The sequence below is a fragment of the Ptychodera flava genome, chromosome 2, assembly GCF_041260155.1.
Source record: "Ptychodera flava strain L36383 chromosome 2, AS_Pfla_20210202, whole genome shotgun sequence".
NCBI classification, from domain to species: Eukaryota; Metazoa; Hemichordata; class Enteropneusta; family Ptychoderidae; genus Ptychodera; species Ptychodera flava.
The window spans coordinates 7,947,801-7,974,338 of record NC_091929.1 but is presented as its reverse complement, the minus strand read 5'-3'; the positions used below and the strand labels follow the sequence as shown (position 1 = coordinate 7,974,338).

The 26,538-nt window shown below is 36.1% G+C and overlaps 1 protein-coding gene across 1 annotated transcript; it reads right to left on the bottom strand.

Annotated features, from left to right (window-relative positions):
- Nucleotides 1–4,601: 4,601 nt before the first annotated feature.
- LOC139152672 (ras-related protein R-Ras2-like) lies at nucleotides 4,602–26,228 on the bottom strand. The gene is made up of 6 exons (XM_070725958.1): nucleotides 25,960–26,228; nucleotides 12,941–13,028; nucleotides 12,086–12,188; nucleotides 10,937–11,045; nucleotides 9,794–9,912; nucleotides 4,602–8,425 (listed from the first exon to the last, which is right to left on the bottom strand). The coding sequence occupies exons 1-6, from the start codon at nucleotides 26,059–26,061 to the stop codon at nucleotides 8,356–8,358; spliced, it is 591 nt and encodes a 196-aa protein (XP_070582059.1). The 5' UTR covers nucleotides 26,062–26,228; the 3' UTR covers nucleotides 4,602–8,355.
- Between the last annotated feature and the right edge of the window lie 310 nt (nucleotides 26,229–26,538).

Sequence of the window (26,538 nt, the reverse complement as noted above, 5' to 3'; positions counted from 1 at the left end):
AGAGTAAGACAACCTCACCTATGAAAACAGAAATAAAACAATCTAAGCATGCAATTCAAGACTTACTTTCAGTATTTCTATGATTTATTCGCAGTGTGATGAGGGCTACGGTTGCTAAAGGAGTTAAAATTGCACCCGTAGCGAGAACGTAGCGCAGAGTGGCTTGCGCGTTCCGTAAAAGTATCGTAATTGCACAGTTCCGATTAAGATGTGCTGACTAACATACCCGTTCACATAGTCGCATGGACTAGACAATGTTGCTTTGATATCTGGTTTACAGAACACAGTGATAAAAACTTGAAATACTGAAACTTAAATTTGCGTTTGAACAAGCTTACAAAGCCTTAGTGGTATAATAGCGGTTCTTATGCAACGTCTGATGCGACGCTGTGATTTCCACTGCAGTTGTTATTTTGATTTTATTCAGAGCGACTTCGTATGCATTTTGTTAGCAAATATATCTCAAAATCAGAAAGTAATCGAAAAACAAAAGCAAAAACACAAAGTTAAGGAATGCCAGTATCGAACATCAAGTTTATAACGAAGCGAGCGTGAAAATAGCTCCCGGAAAAGATGTACGTGATAAAAAGTCGCTTTTTTACATTGAAAATGAATGCAAAGACAAGAAAACGCATGACATCATAACATGATGAGAGCGCGAAGAAAATGATGACGTATCCGTTTATCTTCCGTTCGCGCACGCAACGTTTGAACATTTTCTAATAGTAAAGTATCAGCAACAACGAACCATACAACAAACAAACAAACACCTCTCTCTCTCTCTCTCTCTCTCTCTCTCTCTCTCTCTCTCTCTCTCTCTCTCTCTCTCTCTCTCTCTCTCTCTCTCTCTCTCTCTGTTCACATCCTTATCCAAAATAAAAAGTTGTATCGGCAGCAGACAAGTTTACAGCAAATTAAAACGCCTCAAAGTTAAGGTCGGTCATTTACATAAGATGTAAACAACATCGTATCAAAGGTGGAGCCTTGCGGGACACCAGTTTTTATCATTGAAGCTGTAGATTCTATTTCACATCCAATCTGAGTATGGTTACTTCACTAGGAATGAAACGATTTCAGTTCAGTATCTCTCATGCCAAAGTGGTCTAGTTTATCTGTCAAAATGGAGTGATCATCACCCTTTCTTTACATCAAGGCTACCAAACCGCTCATTTTACTCGGATGCCAAGCTTCACGCATTGATTCTGTAAGTTAATGCAAGGTGGTTTATGTAGTAAATAGTCTCCGAAATTCTTAGTTACATTTGGCATGATCGTATTTGTACTTTGGTTGTCACAAAATTAACGGCGAATTCGAAGGGAAGCAAGGTATATCACTTTACAGGACTGGGCTATCGTTCATTCCCGTATGGATCTTGATAACCCAGCTCTGACGAGTTTAACCTTTCAATTCAATTCAGCTCAATTCAATTCAATTCAATTCAATTCAATTCAATTCAATTCAATTCAATTCAATTCAATTCAATTCAAATTACTTCATTGTTCATTAATGAAACACGCACAGATGGATTTTTTTTCTGGGCACTACAAAGCAATGTGGCTATTCAACTGGTCGTTTGGCAGATGTGTTCCTTAAAACTTGAAAACAAGAGTAGTTTGTGGAAATTATATTCTGAGATATGGGTTTAATGGTCGAGAATACAGTGCATAGTATAAGCTTAAATTCCCCAGAGAATGAGTGAAGTGGGTACAGATTGCATTTATGGAAATTAAGTCAGGCGTGAAAAGAAAGGGGATTAGTCTCTGCTGGAGCGTGGGTTCTAACGGCATTTTGCGCGTTTTTTTATTTAAATTTCTTAGCCGAAAATGACACGGCTTTCGTTACAAGTCGCCGAACTCTTGATTGTATGGTTCTAGAATACTAATAACTGCGATGTTTCGTATTTTTTCCTCTAATATGTACTGGTTTATGGAAAAAAGAAGCAAGTAACGGGCTGACGTCATATTGAACATTGATGTCACTCTCTGGGTTCAATTCTAGGTACATACATTTTCATCAAGAATACTCTTGGAGTTAAAATGATATGACCTTTATCAGTGTGCATGAGGAGAATCGCCACTTTGAGTCTGAGGGAGGAAGAGACTTCGTGAAACCGGGGAGAGGTTGATCCTGCATCATTTGAAATGTATAAACGTCATCAAGATCCGAATTGACATCCAAATGAATAAATAAAGGAAACACAGCAACGTATTCAGTCATCCGATCTGAAGGAGTCCGGTGGATTTCTTCTAGTGCAAAGCAAGAATGTTTGATCTCCCCTCCCCTAACCACCCGCTCTCATCTGCCATGGAAAAAGAAAAACACAGTGTAGGTTTGATGGCTTCTTTTGAAATTCTTTCATGTGATATTACTGTGGTGAGCGTTACCCTTGTGTTGCCCAACCTCATGCAATCGAATTTAGGCAAGGTATTTTTCGCAATAAAAATAACTTTCTAGACATCTTGCTATTTAGTATAAAGCATTGCCGGTGTATTTTATTGTAAATAGAAACATGAAATATCAGGCCTAACATAGAAATTATGTGTAAAGCCTCAGAAACATACAGTAAAGGCAGCAACACTTGCAAGTATAGCCTCCGAACCTTTCAAGTGTGACGTTCAATGCCTTCATTGACCGCTTGTGGCGCTCTTCATCTCCAGTTCAGTCGCCAACGAAGGTAGGAGATTTTACGCTAGTTTTACCACGTTAGAAATGTTTTTTGTTTACAAAACTGTAATCAACGAACAACCATTAAGACTAAGAAGTACAGGCGAAAGTTTCAAGTCAGAACTAAACGTAGTTCTTTCAGGGTACTTCCTTGAAATTTCAGTAGTGCCCGCGGGGAGGCTAGGGGGTTGACCGGTACATGTCTGTGACAAAACTGTACTAACTCCGTAGACTTTGCAAAAACTTTTCCATTGTTTGGACAATAAATCATAACACAATATCTAACGGATCAAAATCACATTATTAAAATCTTCCCCATCATCATTTATACTACAGAGTACGAATAACCGATATTCATCTTAACCATTTCACTTTCGACAATAAATGCTGCTGGTAGAGATCAAAATCATGCAAGGTCAATCTCAATGGCAAAAAAATATTGCATGGGCGTTTACTAGTAGTAAATGATTCAATAGTTTCATCCAAAAATTATCCAAGAATTTTTACGCACGTTTCTCAACTTTCTGTTGCCTGAGTATTGCAGTATTATTAAATGACAGCCCTGATTCTGATTCTGAAATGACTGGATATACTGAAGCACACTGTCAGACTGTACCTAACGGTCGATACAGATCTGCCGTGTTATGTAGAAACTAATAATATATGACAAATGTGTTGATGAAGAAGGTGGAAATCTTTGATAGCTCACTTCAGGATGACCTGACAAAAATGGTGAAAATAGCTGCAAAAAATACATAATTGAAGATTTCATCATAATATGAACATATAACATTAAGATCATCCCCAGGAACATGTCCTTGCAAATATCAATGCTATCAGGCAGCAGTTTTTAGAAACAATTTTTTGACCAAAATTGGTGATAATGGACCAAAAAATACAAAATTGCAGATTTCATCATAATTTCACTATACAACATGAGGATAATTCCTAGGAATCTGAATACCAAATTTCAAAGCTATCAGACACGTGACTTTGAGAAAAAAACAAAAATGGCAAAATTTACCCCAAATTATAAAAGTCAGATTTTTCATCATAATTTTAATAAATCACATTAAGACCATCCCTAGGAACATGTCTACCAAATATCAAAGCTATCATACAAGTAGTTTTGAGAAACAAATTTTTGGACTAAAAATGGCAACAATTGCCCTATAAGATTTCATCATAATTTCAATATATAAAGATAATTCCTAGAAATCTGTATATCAAATTTCAAAGCTATCAGGCAAGCGATTTTTGAGAAGAAAAAATTGCCAACAAATACAAAATTGCACATTCCTTCACAATTTGAGCCGCATTTCAATGATCCCTATGAACCAGTTTACCAAATATCAAAGCTATTGGAAAAACACTTTTGATGGAAAATAAAAAACTGACCAAAAATGACAAAAATTGCCTTAAAAACATAAATTGCCATATTTCTGCACGATTTGAACAAAATCTGAAAAAAGGTTATCCCCAGGGACCTAAATCTCCAATATTAAAGCTGTCTGACCAGCAGTTTTGAAGTTGAAGATTTTAAAAGATTTTTTACCAAAACTGACAAATTGCCTTAAAATACAAATCTTCACATTTTCATCAACATTTGAATAAATCTAAATAAGGTCATCATTGGGGATCTGTATACCAAATATTAAAGCTGTCAGACCAGCTGTTATGAGAAGAGATTTTTGCCCAAAAATAGCATGATTAGCCTCAAAAATTACAAAGTTGCCTATTTCAATTCGAACAAATCTGATTTAGGTCATCATCCCTGGAGAACTGTACTCAAAATATGAAAAGAATCAGACTGGCTGTTTTGAAGAAAAGCTTGGCATAAAAAGTTGATAGATGCCGGACACCACCTGACATCAACCTATTAGATAAGCTCTGTGTCGCTGACATTGGCTCGATAAAAATGAACCCGTTGATGGCAATTGTATGATGAAATGTCATCTTTATTAAATCTTAAGTCAAAGGCATATTGTTCTTTTGTCAAACTCCAATGCCTGTGAAATGGTACAAAAGCAGTGAGTGATAATTTACAAGTGTTTCATCGTATTGGGTAACTGCATAGCAAAATTGCAGTATGTTTTATTTTTCAGGTGTGTGAAAAAACGTCTGAATGGATGAATGAATGGATATAATATACCCAGACAGAAATCTCTCATATTTTTCCATTTGATGACCCACTAAGGAAATTGCGATTTCATTTCAGAAAGTGCTTTTTTGATATATCTGTGAATTGAAGAGAAGTCAACATGAGGTGTATGGAGTGTATATATTATGTAAAACATTCTTGTGGGTGTGACTCAAATTGCACGTCTAAAAACAAGATAATGAATAATGAACAAATTGATTGAATTAAACTGGAAATGGAATTGTTGACTTGAGATACATGAACAAGAAAATATGCATTTGTATCTGGTCCTTGACATTGGCAAAAGTAATTCAGTTTTTATTTCCCCAACCAGTTAAATAAAATATATTGGCAACAGTTCTCCTTTTAGTTGGCAGTAAATTACTTTATCTTCCCATTTATGCATTATTGGTGAAAAAGGGAAGACAGCTGAAGGTAGAATGCGCTTCCGGGACAGATATTCGGACTTTCAAACTGTCACAAAACCTTTTGGTCTACCACTTGTAGAGGCTCATCTTGAAGCTCATGGAGTAACAGGTGTTTTCACCAACTTATCTTATGCGATTTCACCCTTAGAGTTAACACAGGATTCATGGCAGCCATTTTGAATTTCAAGTGTGGGGAAACATTAGTTAATTAGTTTCTCAAATTTTGCACAGTGACCGTTGATTTTTACTCTCTTTTTTATAGGAGAAATACTGGGACTGACATGCAGTTCATTCCATGATATAATATCATACATTATGCATCTATTACCACATCTGATAAATACATATATCAGGTTATACAATGGAACAATCACTGAAAAATGACTGTGGGCATCCCAACTTTTTGACTGGAAAGCTGTCCACTATCATTGGATGAATGATTGAATCTTCTACACATGAACCATGCAATCAGTTAAGAATGTGACATAGGCCTACTGGTACATGTAAGCTCTTTTAATCTAATTGAATGATAACTGTGTGAGAATGGACCGATCAGCACTATGTATGGAAATTGCCATGCCTTGGCAAGACAATATGCAATATGCCAAAAGGAAAGCGCAAATAATACTGATAAGGTAACCCTCGTTGGAAATTAACTGAACTGTCCGGTAAGGTTCGGACAAAGTGGGCTGACTTTTGATAAAGAGCACTGGGATGAGCAAATCGCAAAGTGTGAAAAATTTGCATATGCATGATTTTCACAGACCACTGCGGGTTGGATAGTTTGTGTTCATGTAAATGAGGCTGATGGTACAGGAATTTGGAAATGGTATCTTGCCATTTGTTGACTTCCATTTCCACATTAAATAATTATAATGCTAGATGGAAAATTGATGCAAATTCTGTTTTCAGATTACAAACAAATATAAAAAGTTCAAATTCACTGCTGTTACCATGGTAACATATTTATTCCTACTGGATAAATTTCATGAATTTTGTTATGTTTTGCTGTGTATGATGTTAAAATATTTAATTTCCTTTGTGATTTTCACAGAAAAACACGACATGGTATTTTAAAATATGTACTGAATATCCTGAAGTATTCAGGCAGAAGACAAACAGCAGAATATCAATCGAATTATTTTTCAAAATTCAGCTCCAAATGTTTCAAACAAAGCAAAACCCCCTTACCGCAAATAAATGAACTAGAGAAAAATATCTTTCAGTCGGAAGACAGTCGATATTAGGATAGTTAACACAGAAACGATGACGCTGCTGTTTTTTTCCTAACAGTTGGAAGATTGGACTTAAAAACTCTGCAAAATATCATGGTGCTTTACCTGTTTATGGTAATTATACATTTACATTTTAAAAATTATTGACGGTTTGGTATCTCTGATATAAGCATTTCCAAAAGAGCTCAAAAGTATCTATTATGAAACTACACTCTAATATAATTGATCACACTTTTTGAAAAAACATGTGTTATATCTTTAAAGGGTATAAAGATTGTATGACATTAAGACAACTATTATATCAGTAAATAGTGAAACTGCTTCGATACCACGGTGGTTTTATATGCGTGTGGAAGTATGTTACATTACAAAATAATAATGTTCATTCATACCATGGATGATACAGAATTGTTCATAGTTTGTTATGCATTAATAAATAAAATATGAGAACGTGGACAAAGTTATTGACAAGCAGATATTGTCTTTTTTTTCACAATACTCGCAAAATTCAATTCATTGAAATATTCTCAACAAAGTCATATGAAGTAACTTGAAGACTGGATTTCTGATAAAAATTCCCATGATTTGCTCTATGTGAGAATGGCATTATCTCTTTAAACTCAGAATATCTTCACTGTTTAGTCTACATAAGCTTGTGAGGTTTAAGCTGTACACAGGCAGCAAAATTCAAGCCCTATTAACTGCATCTTTTCAAAAAATTTTCGATAATATGCCCTGAAATCAAAAGCAACGTATGCTAAAATGTTTACCTAAATGTGACCACGAAACGTTTTTCAAACGTTCACAACAAACGCAATAATTAGATTTTAAAAACTAAATAGAGCTGCAACTCAAGTATGGCTACCATCACAAGGATTAAAACGGTGATATTTTCAAAAATAATATGGCTTATTACATTGAAGCTTTATCAATTCAGTGAATTTGGCAATGTACTACCCTCAGATTATTACTAATAATGTATCCAATTATCTAGCATTGTTGCCCAAGATGCTTCCTGCATCTACAAATTCATAGATATCGCCAAAACTAAAATAATCGCAATAATGTACTCCCGCCTCATATATAGATAGTGGACTCAAGCAAACTTTGCACTCCATAATGTATTCCACTTCTCCTCGTACAGTAAGTTGTGCAACGTTTGTTTTTGTCCATTATGGGCCACAATGGTTAATTATTGCTTAGATAACAGAAATCCAAACCATTTCTTTGAAGATTTTTGGTAAGTAAATACAAAAAGACAAAGCTAATGGGGCTTGAAACTTATTTTCTTCAATTTCTATTACTAATTAAGATTGTTTGATTTTTGATCATGAATTTTGTGTGACATGACTTAGTTGTTTATTTTCAATGATGTGTTTCTGTGTTTAACCTCACAAGGGCAGTATTATAAACAAAAAAGCACGGGGACAAAAATAAAAGTACATGGGATTTCGGAAATTGTTCAATATGCTAGGAGAGCTTTACAACAAAGCCTGATTATAATTGGTTACAACAGCTTACAAATTTCATTGTGACCATATTTGTCAATTAAGTTTAAATTTAGCCCTTCATGCATATTGCTAATCAATTGATCAAAGTCACATACATAAGTTTATTTCACGCAAATCACTTTTTTTATCCTAATGCATATGAGCAAAATTTGACAAAATTCACATCAACAGCCTCAATGATGGGATTTACATGATTGCAGACTCCCTAACTTGCTTGATTATTTACAATGTCTGTTAAAATGAGCTAACCTAGGTTGTACTGCTGAAATTTGCATAAAGTTCCCCTAGCGCTAAGAAAGAAAGTACCTCCCAACAGGTATTAAAGTATTCCCATCACCTTATAAACACATATACACTATCTTAATCATGCATTACTTCTAAAGAATTGTACACTTCTTCTTCTTTTTGGGTTCCGTCTTTGCAGGGTTTTGTTCAGATTGAAATTTCCTGGAGAGAAAAATGGAAGATTGAAAATCATTTGCTTTTCGCTATTTGCATAATCAAAACATAGAGAGATTACATCTGGTACACAGTGGATACCACTCATGCTTATCACACAGTACTCTTGTATTTGTCTAGATTCTACAGATCTCTCTCTACTGCTGAGAAATATTTTCAGCGTTATTCTCCTTTTGAGAAGAATGCAGTTTCAGGAATATTTGTCATGCCAGCATTTTCACTTCCTGGCAAGTTAATTACTCTGATAGAAGTCCGGGAAAGAAAACAAGAAAATTTAAAAAATCTCCATTTTGTGAAGTGAAATATTTTCCATGTTCTTTCTGAACACTATTTGGCTGATTCAAATGGGATCCACTACATGAGACACTGACTCCATGCATTGCTGTAGATTGACATGAAAGGTCACCGGGTCAATCATGCCGTAATCATGTAAACAAAAGTAAATGAAAAAGTGCCATTCAGTATACAGAACTCTTACTCTTCTATAAGAGATATGTATGAAACTGCTGAAAATACATGAGAATTTCATGTACTGAAAGGATTGAAGGACTACCTGTTTATGTCAATAGGGCTTTTTGAAATGCCATTGTTCTCTCATTAATATGCAAATATAAATATATCTCCACATTTTCTTATTACACCTTTTGGAAATAATGCATGCAAGAATGATACAAATACAACTTAGATGGCGACTGCTAATGTTACGATGAATACTAAGAGGCATAACTACAGCTTAGACAGCTACAACAACTTCCATGCATGCAACACTGACAAAATCTGTGCACATTTCAAGCAGCAGTGTCTAATGTCAGGAACAGGCAGCTGTATCTAACAACAAACTAGTGACCACTGACATTTTCATTTGCAATGGCAAGACTGAACCTGTGACCCTTCTTGAGAGTGTGATTTGCGCATTAGTGAAAGTCATGCACCGCAGGAGTCACCAAATCCTATGAACCGAGATAATGGCCAACATTTTTTGTGCTCAGACTAGTTCTCATGAATATCAACATTCCACATGTCAAGTGAACACCATCAGAACTGTTAAAGGTATACACTCACCAGTAACCTAAATATGCCCATATATGGTCAAAGGGGCGTTCCTCGGTATTCAAAATGCCTGTGCGCTGTTTTTAAAAAGCGGCCACCCGCTTAAAATCTGTGATTGGTTAGATTTTTTCTTTCCATGGTAACTGTGGCAAAATTGGAACATGTGACAGTATACCTTTAAGCGCCACAATTTGATTAAACCTGATACTTCTTCTGTTGCCCACCTTATATGAAATGGACTTCCCTATCCTTGCCTGAAATGTCACACATCAGCAGAGTTCACAGTGTACTTGAAACTGCACTTACCTAACTATCCTAACCAGCTGATGAAAACTATTGTCCACATTCATTCTATTCTTAGCACTGGCTTCTATATATTCTATTTTTAACCTTCTGGCCAATTCCTCCCCTTCCTCTCTTGATACCTGGTGGCAAGATTGAAAATATGACATTAACTGATATAATACATGAAGGAAACATTTCATGAAATTGCAATATATGCAATGGCTACAATCTATATTTGTCACTCTAAACTGACATATACACCTACATAAGGCTTTGCAACTGTTGTTTTTGTATTTTGTATTTTTCTTTTTGATGGCCTAATGTGATACAGTTTCATGTTTGATGAAATATATACTAAAAACTAACATGACACCGTTAAAGACAGATCAGTGGAACTACATGTAAATATGTGTATAGTACAAAGCATACTTTAAGTATTATGTAAAATTTAATGTAGGTCAACGCGGGTCATTGAGAGTTTCAACTGCCATGGAAACACACTGGGCGGTTGATAATTCCCTGTATCGATTGTTGAATGTCTTTCTGGTTATGTAAACTTTGAAGTTTCAAATCATACAGCATTCTTTTACCCTGGTTAATTTTACCAAGGTTTCCAAGTCATGTTACTGGATTTGCCTGGATAAGAGGACTACAGAAATATTACCGAGGTTCCCCAAACCCTATATCTACATGCCCAAACCTTCGGAAAACACTGTCACAGCATTAGGAAACACTTGTGTAATGGGTTAAGCCCGGACTTGAATAGACCACAGAAGAAACAAATCCACTTACACAAACGTGCATAGAAATGTGTGTATTTCCATACACGTTTGTACACGTGGGTTTGTTTGCACCGGTATCACCTGATCTCGTGGGTGCACTAAGTCTACAGAACAACATGGATCCTGTTTTATTCCAGAGTACAACCATTGCACATGTAATTTCTGTTCAGCAATATTTCTCTTTCATAATTATCACTGCTATCAACCTTGCAGCAAAACAAATTTGATTGCCAATGCACAGATACACATAAAGTGTAAAATTGGAGACTGCTTATACAAAATCCAGAATTCACACCGTAATAGTCTGCTCAAAGCATGTCCCCCGTGCAGATATTCTATCATCTTAAACCAAGTAATGAAGAATACATGGTTATACACTTACTATTCTTTGGTGCTCTAAATCTGCTTTGTTTGCGATAAGGATCATGGGAAACTCATCCATATCTTTGACTCTTAGTATTTGCCTATGGAATTTGTAAATTTCTTCAAAGCTGATGGAGGCAAAAAGATCCATGGATCAGAAACAGTGTGTGAATTGCATATGGGTGTACATAGTTACACAGACAACTAAAACAATCATGACAATCCACATCAATCATGTGGAATGTATATACTGGCAATATGTGTTTTAGGATTGATGAATTTACAATTATTTTACATCCTCTCATGATTTAAGTGATATATAAGATATAAAAGGGCAGCTTTTCTATCAGTTTGATTTCTAAGCAAAAATGTTTAAAGATCCATAAGCTGTATCTTTTGGCTATTTTTTCAGAACTTTTGTTTTGTGGTTTCCCTACACTTTCTGCATTGAACCCCTAAACTGTAATTTAATGCCAAATATTTGGCATATCAACACAACCTACATGTATATGAGTACAATCTCCATTGTTATTGTTGAAAATTGTATTCCAGTCCCGACTAGAATTCATTTGTAAACAATACCGGGTAGACAATGATCACTACACACATACATGCTGTGTTGACAAAAAGAATACTCAAAATTTCAGCATGACAAATGGATTAGGGTCAGACACGGTAGTTGATATACAGAAGCAGAATACTGAAAAACTTGCCACAAGGTACAGCTTATGTCCCTTTAACCTTTTGAGTGCAAAAGTCAATTTTTGTTGTCTTTACATAAAATATAACACAGACCATTTTTTCAGTTCCCAGTTCCAGACAAAGTTTTTTTCAGATTTTGCCTCTAAATTTTATCAAAAACTGTAGCCAATAAAACTAGCCTGTGTTAATTCTATGAGGAAAATAAAAATTTTTGATTTTCAAAAAACTATGACAGTGAAAATGTTACTTACTCCAAGAGCTTTAAAATGAATCCCTACAAGCAGTAGATAGAGAAAATGTATTTCAAAAATCTGAGGGTCCAAACATCTGTCCCTAAGGTGCATTCTACCTTAACCCTTTCACCACCATGGTATGGCCCAAACCCATTTTTATCAATGGTGAGTGTGGACCTGTTTACAGGGAATTAGGGGTGAACAGGTTAAGAGCACAGGACAAATTGACTTACCTTCCTTTGTCTGTGACTGAGAAAACAAGGAGAAACCCCTCTCCCGTCCTCATATACTGCTCCCTCATGGCACTGAACTCTTCTTGTCCAGCAGTATCTAAAACTGATTGCCAGAAAAACAAAGACAGGAATCAGAGATGGGTATTAATTTCAAACTTAAAACATGTCCAGTATCCAAGTACTACCAAAAATTTGTTCGTTGCAACATTCTCATTTTTTATGAAAAAGTTGATAGTTGAAAGAATGAATATGCAAATCTTACTAATGTGCTGTATGTTTTAGCATTTCTGCACTTATGAGTTCTTCAAGTTTCCTAGAATAGCCCTCTATTTACACATGTAACACACACAATTCTCTTGAGTAATAAACAGAGAAGACTATGGAGTCTGTGGCATGTTACGATGTACATTGGGTTACAGGGCACACTACGAGTTAAGTTAGGTTCAAATCAGGTCAATATGAACTGGATATCTTTGCCACAATATGTCATTGGATGCCTGTACAATAATAAAATCCGTTTCAAATCCTGTCAATGATACAGAGTTGCTCGGCAATATTTCTCTTGAAGTTATTCACATCCATGCAGTGAATATTAAAGTCTGGTTAGCATTTCTACTCCTTCAAGAATGTGAAAGAAAGAATGAGTATTGCACATCTTAAAACCTGAATCATTGATGTTGATATAGTCAGTTACCTACAATATTACACAAACAATCAGGCAAATATCACAGCAGGTACGTATACATGACAGTCTTAAGACAAATTCTGGACTTCATGTGTCAGTGGCATAGAATTTTGGCTAGTCGAGAACACAGCAATAACACACTCTTCACTAAAAATGATCTGCAAACTTACTATCTAGTCTGGCCACTTCATCGTCGATCACACACTGCTTTGTGTAGGAGTCTTCTATCGTTGGATCGTAGTCTTGGACAAAGTACGACTAAAACAGAAAAGTGCAAAAAGAATTGATTTTTCTCTCATTGCTATCGCAATCATCATTCATGTATAGTTGGGACAATGTATTCATGAAAATATACATTACACAGGGCACCATGAACATTAATCATCTGTGTTTAACAGATCTACTTTCAGAGATCACAGATTTCTCTTTGTATAGCAATACAGATGACTTTTTCCAGTTAATTTATTTCCTGGAATTATCAAATTCCCTCTTCCGGCACAAGATATCAATGAATCAATGGCATAATTTGAGTGATGCTTTATGCAGGAAATCATAAAAAGGGCCATGGATAATTGTAACAAGGTGACACAAACAAAACTCAATGTCCTATTGGGAGTGGGTTTTTTCTTTTTGAATTGTGACCATGGAAAATTATGTATATGTATGAAACTCAACTGGATTTCACTTTTAAATATTTGTTGTTCGAAAACAAAAAGGTCACACATTGAAACTTCCAACAATGTATGGCAATTTTGTGTCAGAATTAAACATAATTTCACTGTTGAATTTTTGCACTTCAAAATATTCATTTAGGGAAGGCATTTTGAGGTCAACCGCAAAGACTTTTGCTTGCCATATGCATAGTTAGTCACAGTCCCTCACTGAAGTACATGTATACCGGTATATGTACTTGAAGCTGCACATCAAGGAAGGTGTAGGAAGGAGAGTTCTGTTGATCTGCTGTTGATTTTATCTACAGACCATGGAGCTGTAGAGGTCTTTCCACCACAACACTATTGTTTATTATTTCAAAGGTTAAGCATATCGTAGTCAGCAGAAAGAAAACAAAACATAAATTATAAAAATAACAACCACTTTGTTTAAAATGCTTGTCAAATATCTTTTATCGTAACAGAAATACACAAGCAAGTAAAATATACTGCACATGTAGATGTCTATGGCTGACATGTACATGTGTGAGGATGATGTGTACATGTATGGCTGACGTGAGACACTGTGGCTGATGTACGATGTGTACATGTGTATGGCTGACATGTACATGTATATGGATGAGGTGTACAATGTCTATGGCTGATATGTACATGTCTATGGCTAACATGAGACACTATGGCTGACATGTACATGTTTATGTCTGATGTGAGACTCTATGACTGACGTGTATGGCTGACATGTACATGTCTATGTCTGACACGAGACTCTATGGCTGACATATACAAAATGTCTATTGCTGACATGTACATGTCTATGGCTGACATGTACACATCTACATGTAAATCCTAGGTGGAGGACAGCTACAAACAGCTATTCTAATCCCCTCCCCCCTGCCAAAAAAAAAAAAATATATTAATTTTGTCAATAATAAATACATTTGGATATTGTGTCACAAAATTAGGCAATGGTAGGCCCTGTTTTGACAATAGATTTGAATATTAATCATGAATATTCATCATGTTGCATTCCTACATGTACATGTACATCAATGATAAGATATGACTGAGCAACTTATTATGATACCAGTATTATCAGTGACACATAGTAGTCTTTGCACCTGTTAGTCTTTTCAAAGACAACTCACATTTTTAAAAATTGTCCCTTGTCCCGTTTCTTTGAGCTTTGACTCTTAAAATAATGGAAAATCCAGTTTGCATTCAATTAAACAGATACAGAATGATTTAAGCAGTTTAAATACTTGGTCTCTTTTCAGGTGCCTATGATGCTAATCAGTCACAGGGGAGAAAATATGTGTCAATGCAAAACACTCCATATTAGTGAAATGCTATAATCTCAATATGCCGTAGCTTTTGTTAAATTTTTTTTTGGTGAAATACAGTTTACAATTCTACTCCCATAACCATGTTCTCATGCCAAGCTTTCCACCAATGTTGTTGTATTTGGGGCTAGATAGCATTCATCTGGGGAAATAAGATTGCAGATTTGCATATTGAACAAAATGCATTGTGTTTGTGTAAATAACATTTTGAATTTTACCATACTTTGGGATGAGGAAAAATGCATAATTTGCTTTCTAGAGGTGACACATCAAATATTACAGCTATTGCCCCGGAACTTCGCTGGATTCGAAATTAATTTTATTATGCAAGAAATGAAAACTAAACATGGGCAAAATTTAACTGTTGATTTTATTGTTGAAGAAATGACCCGGAAGTTGCTTGCGTTGCTGATAATATTCATCACAAAACAATGTCATGGCAATAACACGATATCATGAAAGGATATCGCAATAAAAATCATAAAGGAGAAGCCAAATATATTCAAAGGTGGAAGTTTCTGATGTTCTTAAGTGTTGTACAATACACCTTCAGTGACATGCAGAGTTGATAAGCAAAACAAGGTCATGACCTTGCTATATTATACATGCAATGGATACTGTACTTGAGGAACAAAGCTGTTTGTCAACTTTTCAATTGACTCACATAGAGGCATAAGTCATACATCCAATACTTTTATTTTGGTGGTAGTATTCATATGTTGATTTGTGTATACCATGGGTTAATTTTAATATGCAAATTCTTTGTTGATGGTCACTTTTATCTGGAAAGCAATCACACAATGCAAACACAATATACTGCTAAATTAACTGAACATGATTCGTTCAATGTTCGCATCAGATTCTGCATCCTGCTATCAATAAGGGAATCTGGTATTGGTAAATATTTCACATCTGCGCAGCAAGCAAAATGCACAGGTGTTTAACCTGTTAGGCCTCTCACCTCCTGGTCACATGTGACGTCATATGGAGCTTTTCAGCAAAACAGGGAGCAAAGGGTGAAGGGTCAGCTCAGTGTAGTTCTCAATCCTAGTACTGTACTTGAATAAGCTATTTTTTATCGCTGTTCACATGATGTTACTTGTTAGTCCTTTTTAAATCTTCCCTTTCCTCAACTCATTTAACTATTATCCTGCCAAGTTCATATGTCACCATCAGGTCAAGATCGTTATGCCAATGAGACATAACAATTAACATGTCCCATATGCATTTTAACAAAGATTTGAACATTTGAAGGTTCCTGAAACCCACTAGATACTGTAAACATGATTTTTACTGACTAAACCTGCCGTAACATACCACGCCAAGTAGGTGAAAGTTCACAAAGGTTTTGACATAATGCTGCTTTTTACTGACTCGGTAGATGGGAAAGTGAAACTGCCTAGCAGGATACATGTATGTATTAAAAATCGTTCCCGCCTGGTTGAACCGTGGTGAAAGTAACAACGAAACAAACTCATACAACCTGCAAACTTACATAACACTTGTATATGCAAATCATCAACTGAATGTACACCTGCATACTAGTATCATTACTAGCAATTAATTTATTGGTTTATTTATCTTTTTATTTATCAATTTATCATTTATTTTTTATTTATTTGTAATTAAAAACCTTTTTTAAATTATTTATTTATTGATTCATTATTTATTTATCTATTATTTATTTATTTAATTAAAGGCAAGTAGCTGTAACTGTAGATGATTTTTTTCAGAGGCACTATTTTTGTTTTGTATATCAATTTCAAGTTCTTGTACTAACAAAAGCATGTTGAAACACTAACTGTTTAGCTTGTCAACACAGTGTCAACACATACATTGCACTGTTTACATATGATCTCTACACAGGACCAGAATTCACTTGTCAACAATAACAAAGCTGTCGATGTATGTACAGGCTGAGTTGACAGGCTGAATGTCCTTAGCTTGGTTTATCTCAATGTGGTTTGGGGAGGTGAACAAGACACTGCACTTGACATACAAACGATACTGTGAAAAAACTTCTTCAAATGTTACAGCCCCTGGTCCTTTAATACTAAAAAGTGATAAAAACTCTTTAACTCTGAATTGAAACCTTTCAGGACGCCATGACATTCCACAAGATTTTAACTTGGACAGAGCAGGACTTAAAACAATTCACAAGCAGGCTGAGGAACTACATGTATCATTGTACAGAAAGCCTCCACAGAATATCTTCTGTCAGGAATTAGGATGTGTTAACACTATCATGGAAATGTACATTGAAACTTGTCATTATGGCAGTTATGGATATCACTGGTCAAGTCAATTCTCAATTATGCGAATGTTTTCTGACTGTGAGTTACAGACTGCAAGGAATTCTCACTGTGTAGTTGGAAAACCTATTTGCCATTCCAAAAGTTGTCCTCAATAGACAGGTTCTACTTCAGCACTTCATGTACATGTGTACTGTACTTTGGTACAGGGAAACAAAACAGGGCAACCAAAAACAATAGTTAAACAATACCATTTGTTGACACCATTGTTCATACCATCTAGATTTACAAAATGTACCAATTGTCATTAATGAGTGATAACAATGGTTGGAAACAATGGTTGTTTTTACAGATAGCAGATGTTATTATACATGTGCACTGTTTAAGTGTCATTCGCCATATTTCCTTTTTGATAAGATTATTTGAAATCAAAAAGCGACCTACATAAAAATTCTTACTAAAGTGTGATCACAGAACTTTTTAATCCTCTTTCTACTAGGCTCCATAGACAAACCACAACTAACTAAATACAATTTGGGAGAAAAAGGATTAAACTTGGCAATGGACAACTTGGATTTAACAATTAAACAAAATCATGTTTGACTTGCAAAGTCATATATGTGTGGCTGCCACCAGCAAGTACACAATAACTGTGAACAATCGACAAACCCAAAGGATTGAAATAGTGATGTTTTTCAAAGACAATATCAAAAATACCTCCCGGAAGATTGGACGGTATTTTTTGTATGTAAAATGCAAAGGGATACAATTACAGGGCTTAAACTGGATTCTAAAACTTGTTTGCATCAATTGTGAACTCTTTATGTGCATATGTACATCTATCATGTGTCTATATATATATTCTGTTAATACAAGGAAGTAAACTGAAGTACATGTTTGCCAAACAAATAATTGATGATCGATATGTTGTTGTAGCCAATGTTGACAGAACCATAGCTACAAGTGTGTACAGGTACAAACTCAAAAGGGTAACGACATTTTCCTATGAAAGATAAGTTCACTTTATTGTCTTGAAGGGTAAACTCAGACAATGGCACATTGCAATATCTGGGAAACAGGGTCAACAAGGAAGCTGGACTGGACATACGAGTACAGGGAAATGACAGATTTAAACATCTGTTCTGTTATAATAATATCTTGGTGTGACAACCCTGGAACATAAATCTTTATAGTTGCCACTGACTATATGATATGTACAAATGTTTCAAAGCTAATAAAGCTGTCATCTATTCACATGTTGACCTTGGCGACATGAATATTTTTGTCAAGTAAAATTTGGACAGCATTACAGGACAAGGACATGCATGTACAAGGTTCTCAGTACCTGCACAATGGCAGAGTTACAGTGGTACTTTATCAAAATGATATGCCTATTCATTCTCCCCATCATCCAATGCAGTGTCTTTATGGATCCACAGAGTATGGCCATGAAATGTACTTTGGGTAATATTACAGTGAGGCTAAGAATGGGTGTGACATGGGGCTTCATGCTTACTCACCCTCTGTAGTTTGGGACTTCATTCAGATCTCATGGTCAGTCAACTTGTTTTCAATTTCTGCACTGATTTATGCTTGTTTGCCATGAACAATTGATTTGAAATAAAAATTAAAGCTATCAAAATTTTGCCGCTTAATTTAATTAATTTAAATTCAAATTTAAACAGCCGATGTGGGATGATTTTACATTTCAATATCTTCTGGTAAAGCTCAAAATATCTTCTGTGCTACTTTCAACATGTGCAGCCGCCACATTGGGGTGGAATTCTATCTGCACCATGGAAACACAGACATGCAAAGTGAAGTGTGCATCTCGGTACTTTGAACAATGTTGTTTATGTTATGTTTGCTTGTTTATTTGCACCTTCGTCACCAAAACTGTATAACTAATGGCCAACAAAATTTGTATACACTCGCAAGCAATATAAGAATTGACTTCCCATATATTTGGACAAATATTTTTATACATTTCATATAAGGCCAAGAAAAATAATAACTTTGTTTCTCATCCTAGACGTACTGCAAAAATGATGTGGTGACGCAGGGTTTTTTTTTCTCTCTCTCAATTTTTTTTTTATTCTTCAATCAACAAGAACGCCCAAAAAACATGAAAACAACATAGAAATGCACGCAGAGATAAATGCACAGCAGTGTTTCTGTAGTATTTTTGTATAGCAACAGTTCTGCTGTTTGACTTTTAGTGCAGCAATGCACAGTTTTGACAGTTTAATATGACAGTGGCATATGTGTACAGTTCTGAATGGAATGTTAGTGTCAGTTATTTTGTTGCGTTTACTTATTTTTTTTTCCTCATGAGTGGAAAAAAGGTTGATGCGGCGGGTCTGAATTGACGAGCGTGAGGATGAGAAACAAACTTTTTCTTTTTCTTGGCCTAAGTGAATGGTTTGGTGGAGAGTTCATTCACTTGCTGTAGATTGTACATGGATCATAATTTCACATGCTACAGAGATCACTGTGAAACAGAAACACATATCACGCTGGCATGTGAACTCTACTGATGGTGGAACACCTCTTGGAAACACAACACCATGGCTGTAGAATATGTTGCCGTAACAGACCAAGATTTGCTTTCTGACTAGGTTAGCACTGAGATGGTATGCTAGCCAAGACTTCCAAGGGACCGGACAGTCTGATGCAGGCAATACAGTATGGACTGAAATTAGTTAACTGTCAAACTTGGCTAGCTGTGGGCTATAACTAACCTAACCTAACGTAACCTAGCCCTGGGCTGGAACTGAGCTACTCTAAACTAGCCCATGGGCTTAAAAATAACCCGGGGGTAGAATGAGCTGCCTAACCTAGCCCTGCACTAGAAATAAGCTAGCCTTACTTAGCCCTGCACTAGAATAAGCTAGCCTTACTTAGCCCTGCGCTAGAAAATAAGCTACATGTAGCCTTACTTGGCCCTGCGCTAGAAATAAGCTAGCCTTACTTAGCCCTGCACTAGAAATAAGCTAGCCTTACTTAGCCCTGCGCTAGAATAAGCTAGCCTTACACAGCCCTGCACTAGAAATAGGCTAGCCTTACCTAGCCCTGCACTAGAAATAAGCTAGCCTTACTTAGCCCTGCGCTAGAATAAGCTAGCCTTACACAGCCCTGCACTAGAAATAAGCTAGCCTTACTAGCCTTGTGCTAGAAATAAGCTAGCCTTACTTAGCCCTGCGCTAGAAATAAGCTAGCCTTACTTAACCCTGGGCTGGAAATAAGCTAGCGTACACTAGACCTTGCCTAGATATGAGGTACTCTCACCTAACCTAATCTGTGGGCCTGAAATAAACTAGCCTAAACTAGCCATGGCTAGAACTGAGCGAGCCTAAACTAGGCCTGGTTTAGAATGAAGCTACTCTAACCTAGCTCATGGGCTTGAAATATTAGGCCTAAACTAGCCCTGGTCTAGAACTGAGCTAGTAAACTAGCACTGGGCTGGAACTGAACTCCTCTAACCTAGCCCATGGGCCTGAACTAAACTAGCCTAAACTGACCTAGGCTAGAACTTAGCTAGCACTAACCTGCTAAGGTTAAGTATGTTGCCAGTGCCAGCATTACAGACCAATACTACCCTTCTAGCTGGGCAAGCAATGATTTTTACCAAATACCAGCCACATGCTATCACCTGCAGCATACACCTTAATGTACATTAGCTTTCAGGGTTAGGTATGGGCTAGTACTTGGCAATCCTGCTTTTGGTAAAGGCCTAAAGCTTTGAAAATTTCTGGAAATTCCTAACATGATTGAGAGAGTTTGTGAGTTACAAGGACAGACTGACCAGCGACTACATTTCAGACAGGTGTTAGCTTCCCGACCTAGTCTAGAGTGTCCCCTAGTGGCCAGGCTTTTCTTGGCAGCAGTAACCGGCTGGTATGTGGGACATGTTCACCCCACTATCTACACAACAGCTAATCACTAACACATTAGTCTGTTAAAGTTTTTTCCTTTAATTTATTCTGTTTTGATGCTTATATGCCCATAGATTTGGAGCAAGTCTAGACTTAGTCAGGCCTGGGATGGCACTGGGCTAGATAAACCTACCAAGGGCTACAGTATACAGTATCATGATGCCCGCTCCTTAAAAAGAGCACCTTGCTAGCACGTAACCTCATAGATATTGACAGGAAGCAACAAACAATACCACAAATAAAAACAGCAAGCCAACAATGAGGTAATAATATCTACCCCATTGTCAGCTCAATATCTTTTACCATCTGGTTGCAACGATACTAGATGTGCCACTTTTGGACAACTTTGAATACAGTTCTTGACTAGCATCAGCTTGGGCCATGGCTAGCATTTTGAGTGAACACAACAGTGTGAGATGTGAAGACAACGTTGATGTTCTCATTTCAGAACAATGGTACATAAATCGAAACACATGCATTTCTGCATTTTTTTCTTTGTCAACTTTGTACATCTAGACAATCAGCTTTTACAATTTTAACATTATTTCAATGCAATTTTACTTCCTAAAATTTATTTTGAATAGTAATTTTAGCTAACAAAGAAGTCATTTATGTATATCCTCCAGTGACCCCTGAAAACTGGGATGTCATGCATTGTTCTGTTTTATGCATAGGTTTATACTAGATCCAACGTTTCGCACACAAAACACAGAACAAAACAATTTCTTGTACCACTTTTAAAAATTTGTTGACAGTATTGTAATGTCATGATTTCTAGCTGATGTCATAGAGGAGAGAAAGAATTCTGAGCTGAATTTTTGTCAACACTATTACTTAAAAGTGTGATGAACTATTCAATAGAAACACAAAACCAAAACTAAAACCAAAGCAATGATACTTTCCAATCTAAATATTCATTATGACGAAATGCCTCTCAGAGTCCCTTTTTTTCACTAATATTTTTACAATATTATACTAAGTTGGTCTGCTGCCTGAATGGATACATTGCTAGCCTGTGAAGTATTGGAACTTTTAGTATTGTTTTATGTTAGTGAAAATCAAAACTTCGATCCCCCTCAACCAATGTACAGATCTACTTAAGGAAGGGTATTGCAGCCCATTTGAATATCAAATAAACTATTAAGTGCGGCATTTTGTTTCTCAAATCTTCAACTTTGCGTGGTAATACCTGGTTTTGTTTTTGACTTTGTGAGAGAATGGTTCAAAGTTTCCTTGGGGGAGGTTTTCAGCAAAATTTTACAACTTTCTCTTTTTGGGCAGGTAATACTGTACCCTCTATCCTCACCATGGTTTGGTCCACACCCATTGTTATCAATGGTGATTGAGGATTTGTTTACAGAGAATTAGGAGGATTAAGGTAAACCTGACTGATTGGGTTCAGAAACCCAGTGACTTCTTACAACGCACTGACATCAAGAATAAAAGCAGATATTTTCTTGATAGTTTCTGGAGAAATTCCATTTTTGAAAATTCAAAAGCATTTAACGTGCAGTGTACCACTTTAGGATAGTACATGCCTTGAAAGTGAAACAACTTTTCTTCAAACTTTCCTCAATGAAACTTTCAACCATTCTCTTACCACATCAACAGTAAAATTCAAGTGTCATCGTGAAAAGTTTGGAACTAGAGAAACAAATTTCCAAGCATTTTGCGATACTAGAAAATCAAAATGTTTGCCTATCCCTATGCTAACTTTATGGGGAAGAATTATATTTTTGATTTTCAAAACACTAAGCTGTGAAAATTTGTCTTTCTCCAAAAGCTTTAAAATGAGCCCCAAAAAAGTGGTAGATCAGAAAAGAATTACAGAAATTTTTGAGTCCGAATATCTGTCCCTGAGGCATTCTACCTGAAATACTGAAATACTTCCATTGTGGGTTCAAAGTGTGTACATACACTAACTGTCCACTTCCTGTGTTCATAAGACTTCCGGCAAAATTTTAAAAATAGAAAGACAGAAACAAAGGGTGAGTAAGTTGTAATTTAACTTTTTAGGGCACACCCATTTAGCAAAGCTGGCAACTACATGCACAGTAACCTAGTAACAAAATGTACATGACAACAAACAATCCTTACACCTGTAACAAATCTTAAAAGATATGCTGCTTAAAGGGGCAGTCCTCAATCCCTGGTTCTTGCATTGGTATTTACATGGTGTTAGTTCCTTTGTTTTCCATTGAAATTGTTATCAAGTCGGTCAATTTGCTTTGAGATACAGCTGATAAATAACCTGCCCCTTTAAACTTAAAGACACAATAGCTGTAAATTTTGATAAGATTCTCATTATTTCCCTTCAAAGCAACTAGTAAATTTTCTTAATGTTCCATCTCAAGAATTACAAAATACAAAATATAAGAACTTACAACACGATACAATCTGTGTGTCTGTGTGTGTGTACATATATATATATATATATATATATATATATATATATATATATATATATATATATATATATATATATATATATATATATATATATATATATATACATGGTATAAATACTGTATGTGTATATATATATATGTGTGTATGTGTGTATATATATATATATATACATACATACATATACTTGTATATATATATATATATATATATATATATATATATATATATATATATATATATGTATTACAGCTGATGAGGATGAATATTTTCTAATGATGTACATGATACATCAGTGTTTTTGCTAACGGTGATAAGCAGGTAAATAATACTGGGGTTCCGCAGTCATTTTACCGGGGTTCCCCTGGGTATGTCAATGCAATCAGATTGGGGGACTGCAGAAATGTTACCAGGGTTCCTAACTCATTTACCAATGTTCCAAACCTTACCAAAAACACTGTACTTGTATTATTGTATGGCAGTACCAATATTACTGACTGATAAGTAACATTTTCCATCAATATGGATATCTGAATCTGTGCTAACTAAAAACAATGTGATGTGAACACAGATATTAGATATATGCAAATAGGCCTGGAATTGTAGTGAAATAAAAATTATCTGTGAAAGTGATGTAGGTCTGCATCTTGAACTTGAAGACATCAATGATTTTTAATATGCACACACTCTAGAGGTACACTGTACAAATATACTGAACAGAGTTTAAAGGTACAAGCTCTGTTTGGGGGCATTGTACCCTGAAACATATTCTCAAAATTAAACACTAAAAGTGATTCACTGAATATGTCTTAATTAAACTAAATTGAGCCAGGTAATTACTGGGGAACTGTAACACCTTTCACTCCCTCCCTCCCCCATCCCATCCCACACCAAGAGCCAAATGAATTATGATTTGAGCATTGATGACAAACTAGTTCTTGGAAATTTTTATTGAATGCTATGAAACCACCTATAATGCATCAATACTTGTCAACACAGCTCACAGAACATTCAAGAAATTTCCTGCATTGGATAAAAATAAATTACATTTGAATGGTGTTAGAATTATTATAGCAAAACTTGTCCTGGCCTCTTAACTATAGGCATACACTGACAAAAATATAGACAATTCATGTTTACTTGCATGTAAGTAGAGTCATATTTCACAAATTTCATATAATAAATACTTTTTTAAAATTTGGTGTTCCTTCGTGGTTTGAGCCTTATGCAAGTACACTGAAATAACTTTAGCTCACATACTTTGATAGAGGGCAATGACCTTGGAACATGTCAGATATCATTACATGATAACATTCATGTATACCTATGACTCAAATTGGAAACAGCTTTGCTAAAGGTATATGTAGGTGCCAGATAATATTTTGCTGAAGCCAATTAAACAAAATTACATATAGAAATTCTACAGCCTGAACTCAAGTCATTGCTGAATATTTTTGTGTTTTGGAATCAATTTTTGAGACAGTTGTGTCACCATGTGTATTACATTGTATACACGACACAGTAAGCTAAACCATGTATACATATACTGGACATGTTTTTGGTGGTAGAATACATTAATACCACAACAAAACTTCAATAAATTTATCAAATTACTTCATTATGCACAGGTATCATTACAACATGGAGCCTCCTGGATCCTGGTACAGGTCTATGCACTCACAGGTTCAACTGTCTCCACAACAGAAGGGGGGTGTACCAGTATGTGGGTATGTGTAAATAACACAAAACACAGACCAGGTACATCGGGGTACTCGACCCTACCATGACCTACCCTAGCAAACCGAGTCTATGTACTACCAGTATATTCTGTCTGCAGCTGTGCTAAATATTTTCCTTCAGATACAATTCTCTACCCCTGAGGGACTATCAACTGTAGTACACCCGAGGTGATAACGTCAGGATATTATTGAGGGCACAAGTGAAGATAAGTTGACGCAGAATATTTGGATAGGAACTTAAACTGGTTTCCTGTGATGGGGCCTCTACCATAACTCTATACCTAACATCACTTTCGGTCACGAATGATTTATGTAAAGTTATCTTTAGAATCCGACTGAGCTGTAATATACTGAGCCAAAATCACAGCGAACCGTGCATTGGCCTGTCGCGTACGACGACAAATTTAAAATGGCGTTAGTACAGAGGTTGTACCTGCCTTCGAAATTGTAAAACATCCGGTGCAAAACTTCATGTATCGGTAACAAAATTTGAGCCATTCAGAAGGTGGCGATTGCTGGCATGTACTCATATTTTCCATGAAATAGAAAGACGGCGATATTCGTGGAACTTCTCCCAATTTTAATGGTTTGATTCCTGCTGTTTTTCACGTCTAAAACAGCCAGCTTCCTGAGGACCCAAGGTTTGCAATCCCGTCTACCAATGCGGAAGTGCGTTCGACATCAATATTTTGCTCGGAGTATGTGATACAGCTATTACACAGCCACGCCTTTTCACGGTACTCACTGAAATATCATAATGTGCTTTGATGTGCGCAGCTACATGGAAAACTTCGCAGAGTCTGTACATAATAAGCGTAGTTTTCGAAATAGCCTCCGCCTTCTTACCTGAATAAACTGGATTGTCAGTGCACTTTTTCCGACACCACCGCCGCCAACAACAACTAACTTATGGAGTTTGCTGTAGGAATTATTCTGTGTGCTGGACATACTGGAAGACCTCAAAATCACTATATATCAAGAAAATCACAAAAAGTTACAAAACCGCCATGGAAACCGTCCAAAGTTGCCCGTATTTACAAAAATAATATTCACGCACTGATGGTCGTTCACAGCCTTGCCGGAAATGAGTAAAGATGGCGCTGATCAGGATATTTGATATATGCAAATTTATTCGGAACAAACGTCCCATCCTGGAATCTGAAAAGCAGGTAGTGATTCAGAAAAATGTAGCATGCACGTAATTTTTTACCGGAAGGGAGAGAGGATTGGATTATGAGTTTACATTTGGAAAGAATCGCCTAAATTTCCTTCACAACAAACGAAACTATCTTAGAACACAGAGGGCGCTACTGTCGACCTTTGATGCGACCTTTTCCTGACCCGACATCGACCCCACCCTTTGTTGCTGCACGAGGTCATTGGCCCAGAAGCAAAGACGTCAGCTGGGGACAGAAAGAAAGCGAG

Bases quoted from the DNA above. Each gene is read 5' to 3' on its own strand.
- LOC139152672 (XM_070725958.1), bottom strand. From the start codon at position 26,061: ATGTCCAGCACACAGAATAATTCCTACAGCAAACTCCATAAGTTAGTT. The intron at 13,029-25,959 runs GTAAGAAGGCGG...TTTCTGTTTTAG, and splicing joins TGACAATCCAGTTTATTCAG to TCGTACTTTGTCCAAGACTA. The intron at 12,189-12,940 runs GTAAGTTTGCAG...TCTGGCAATCAG, and splicing joins TGAAGTGGCCAGACTAGATA to TTTTAGATACTGCTGGACAA.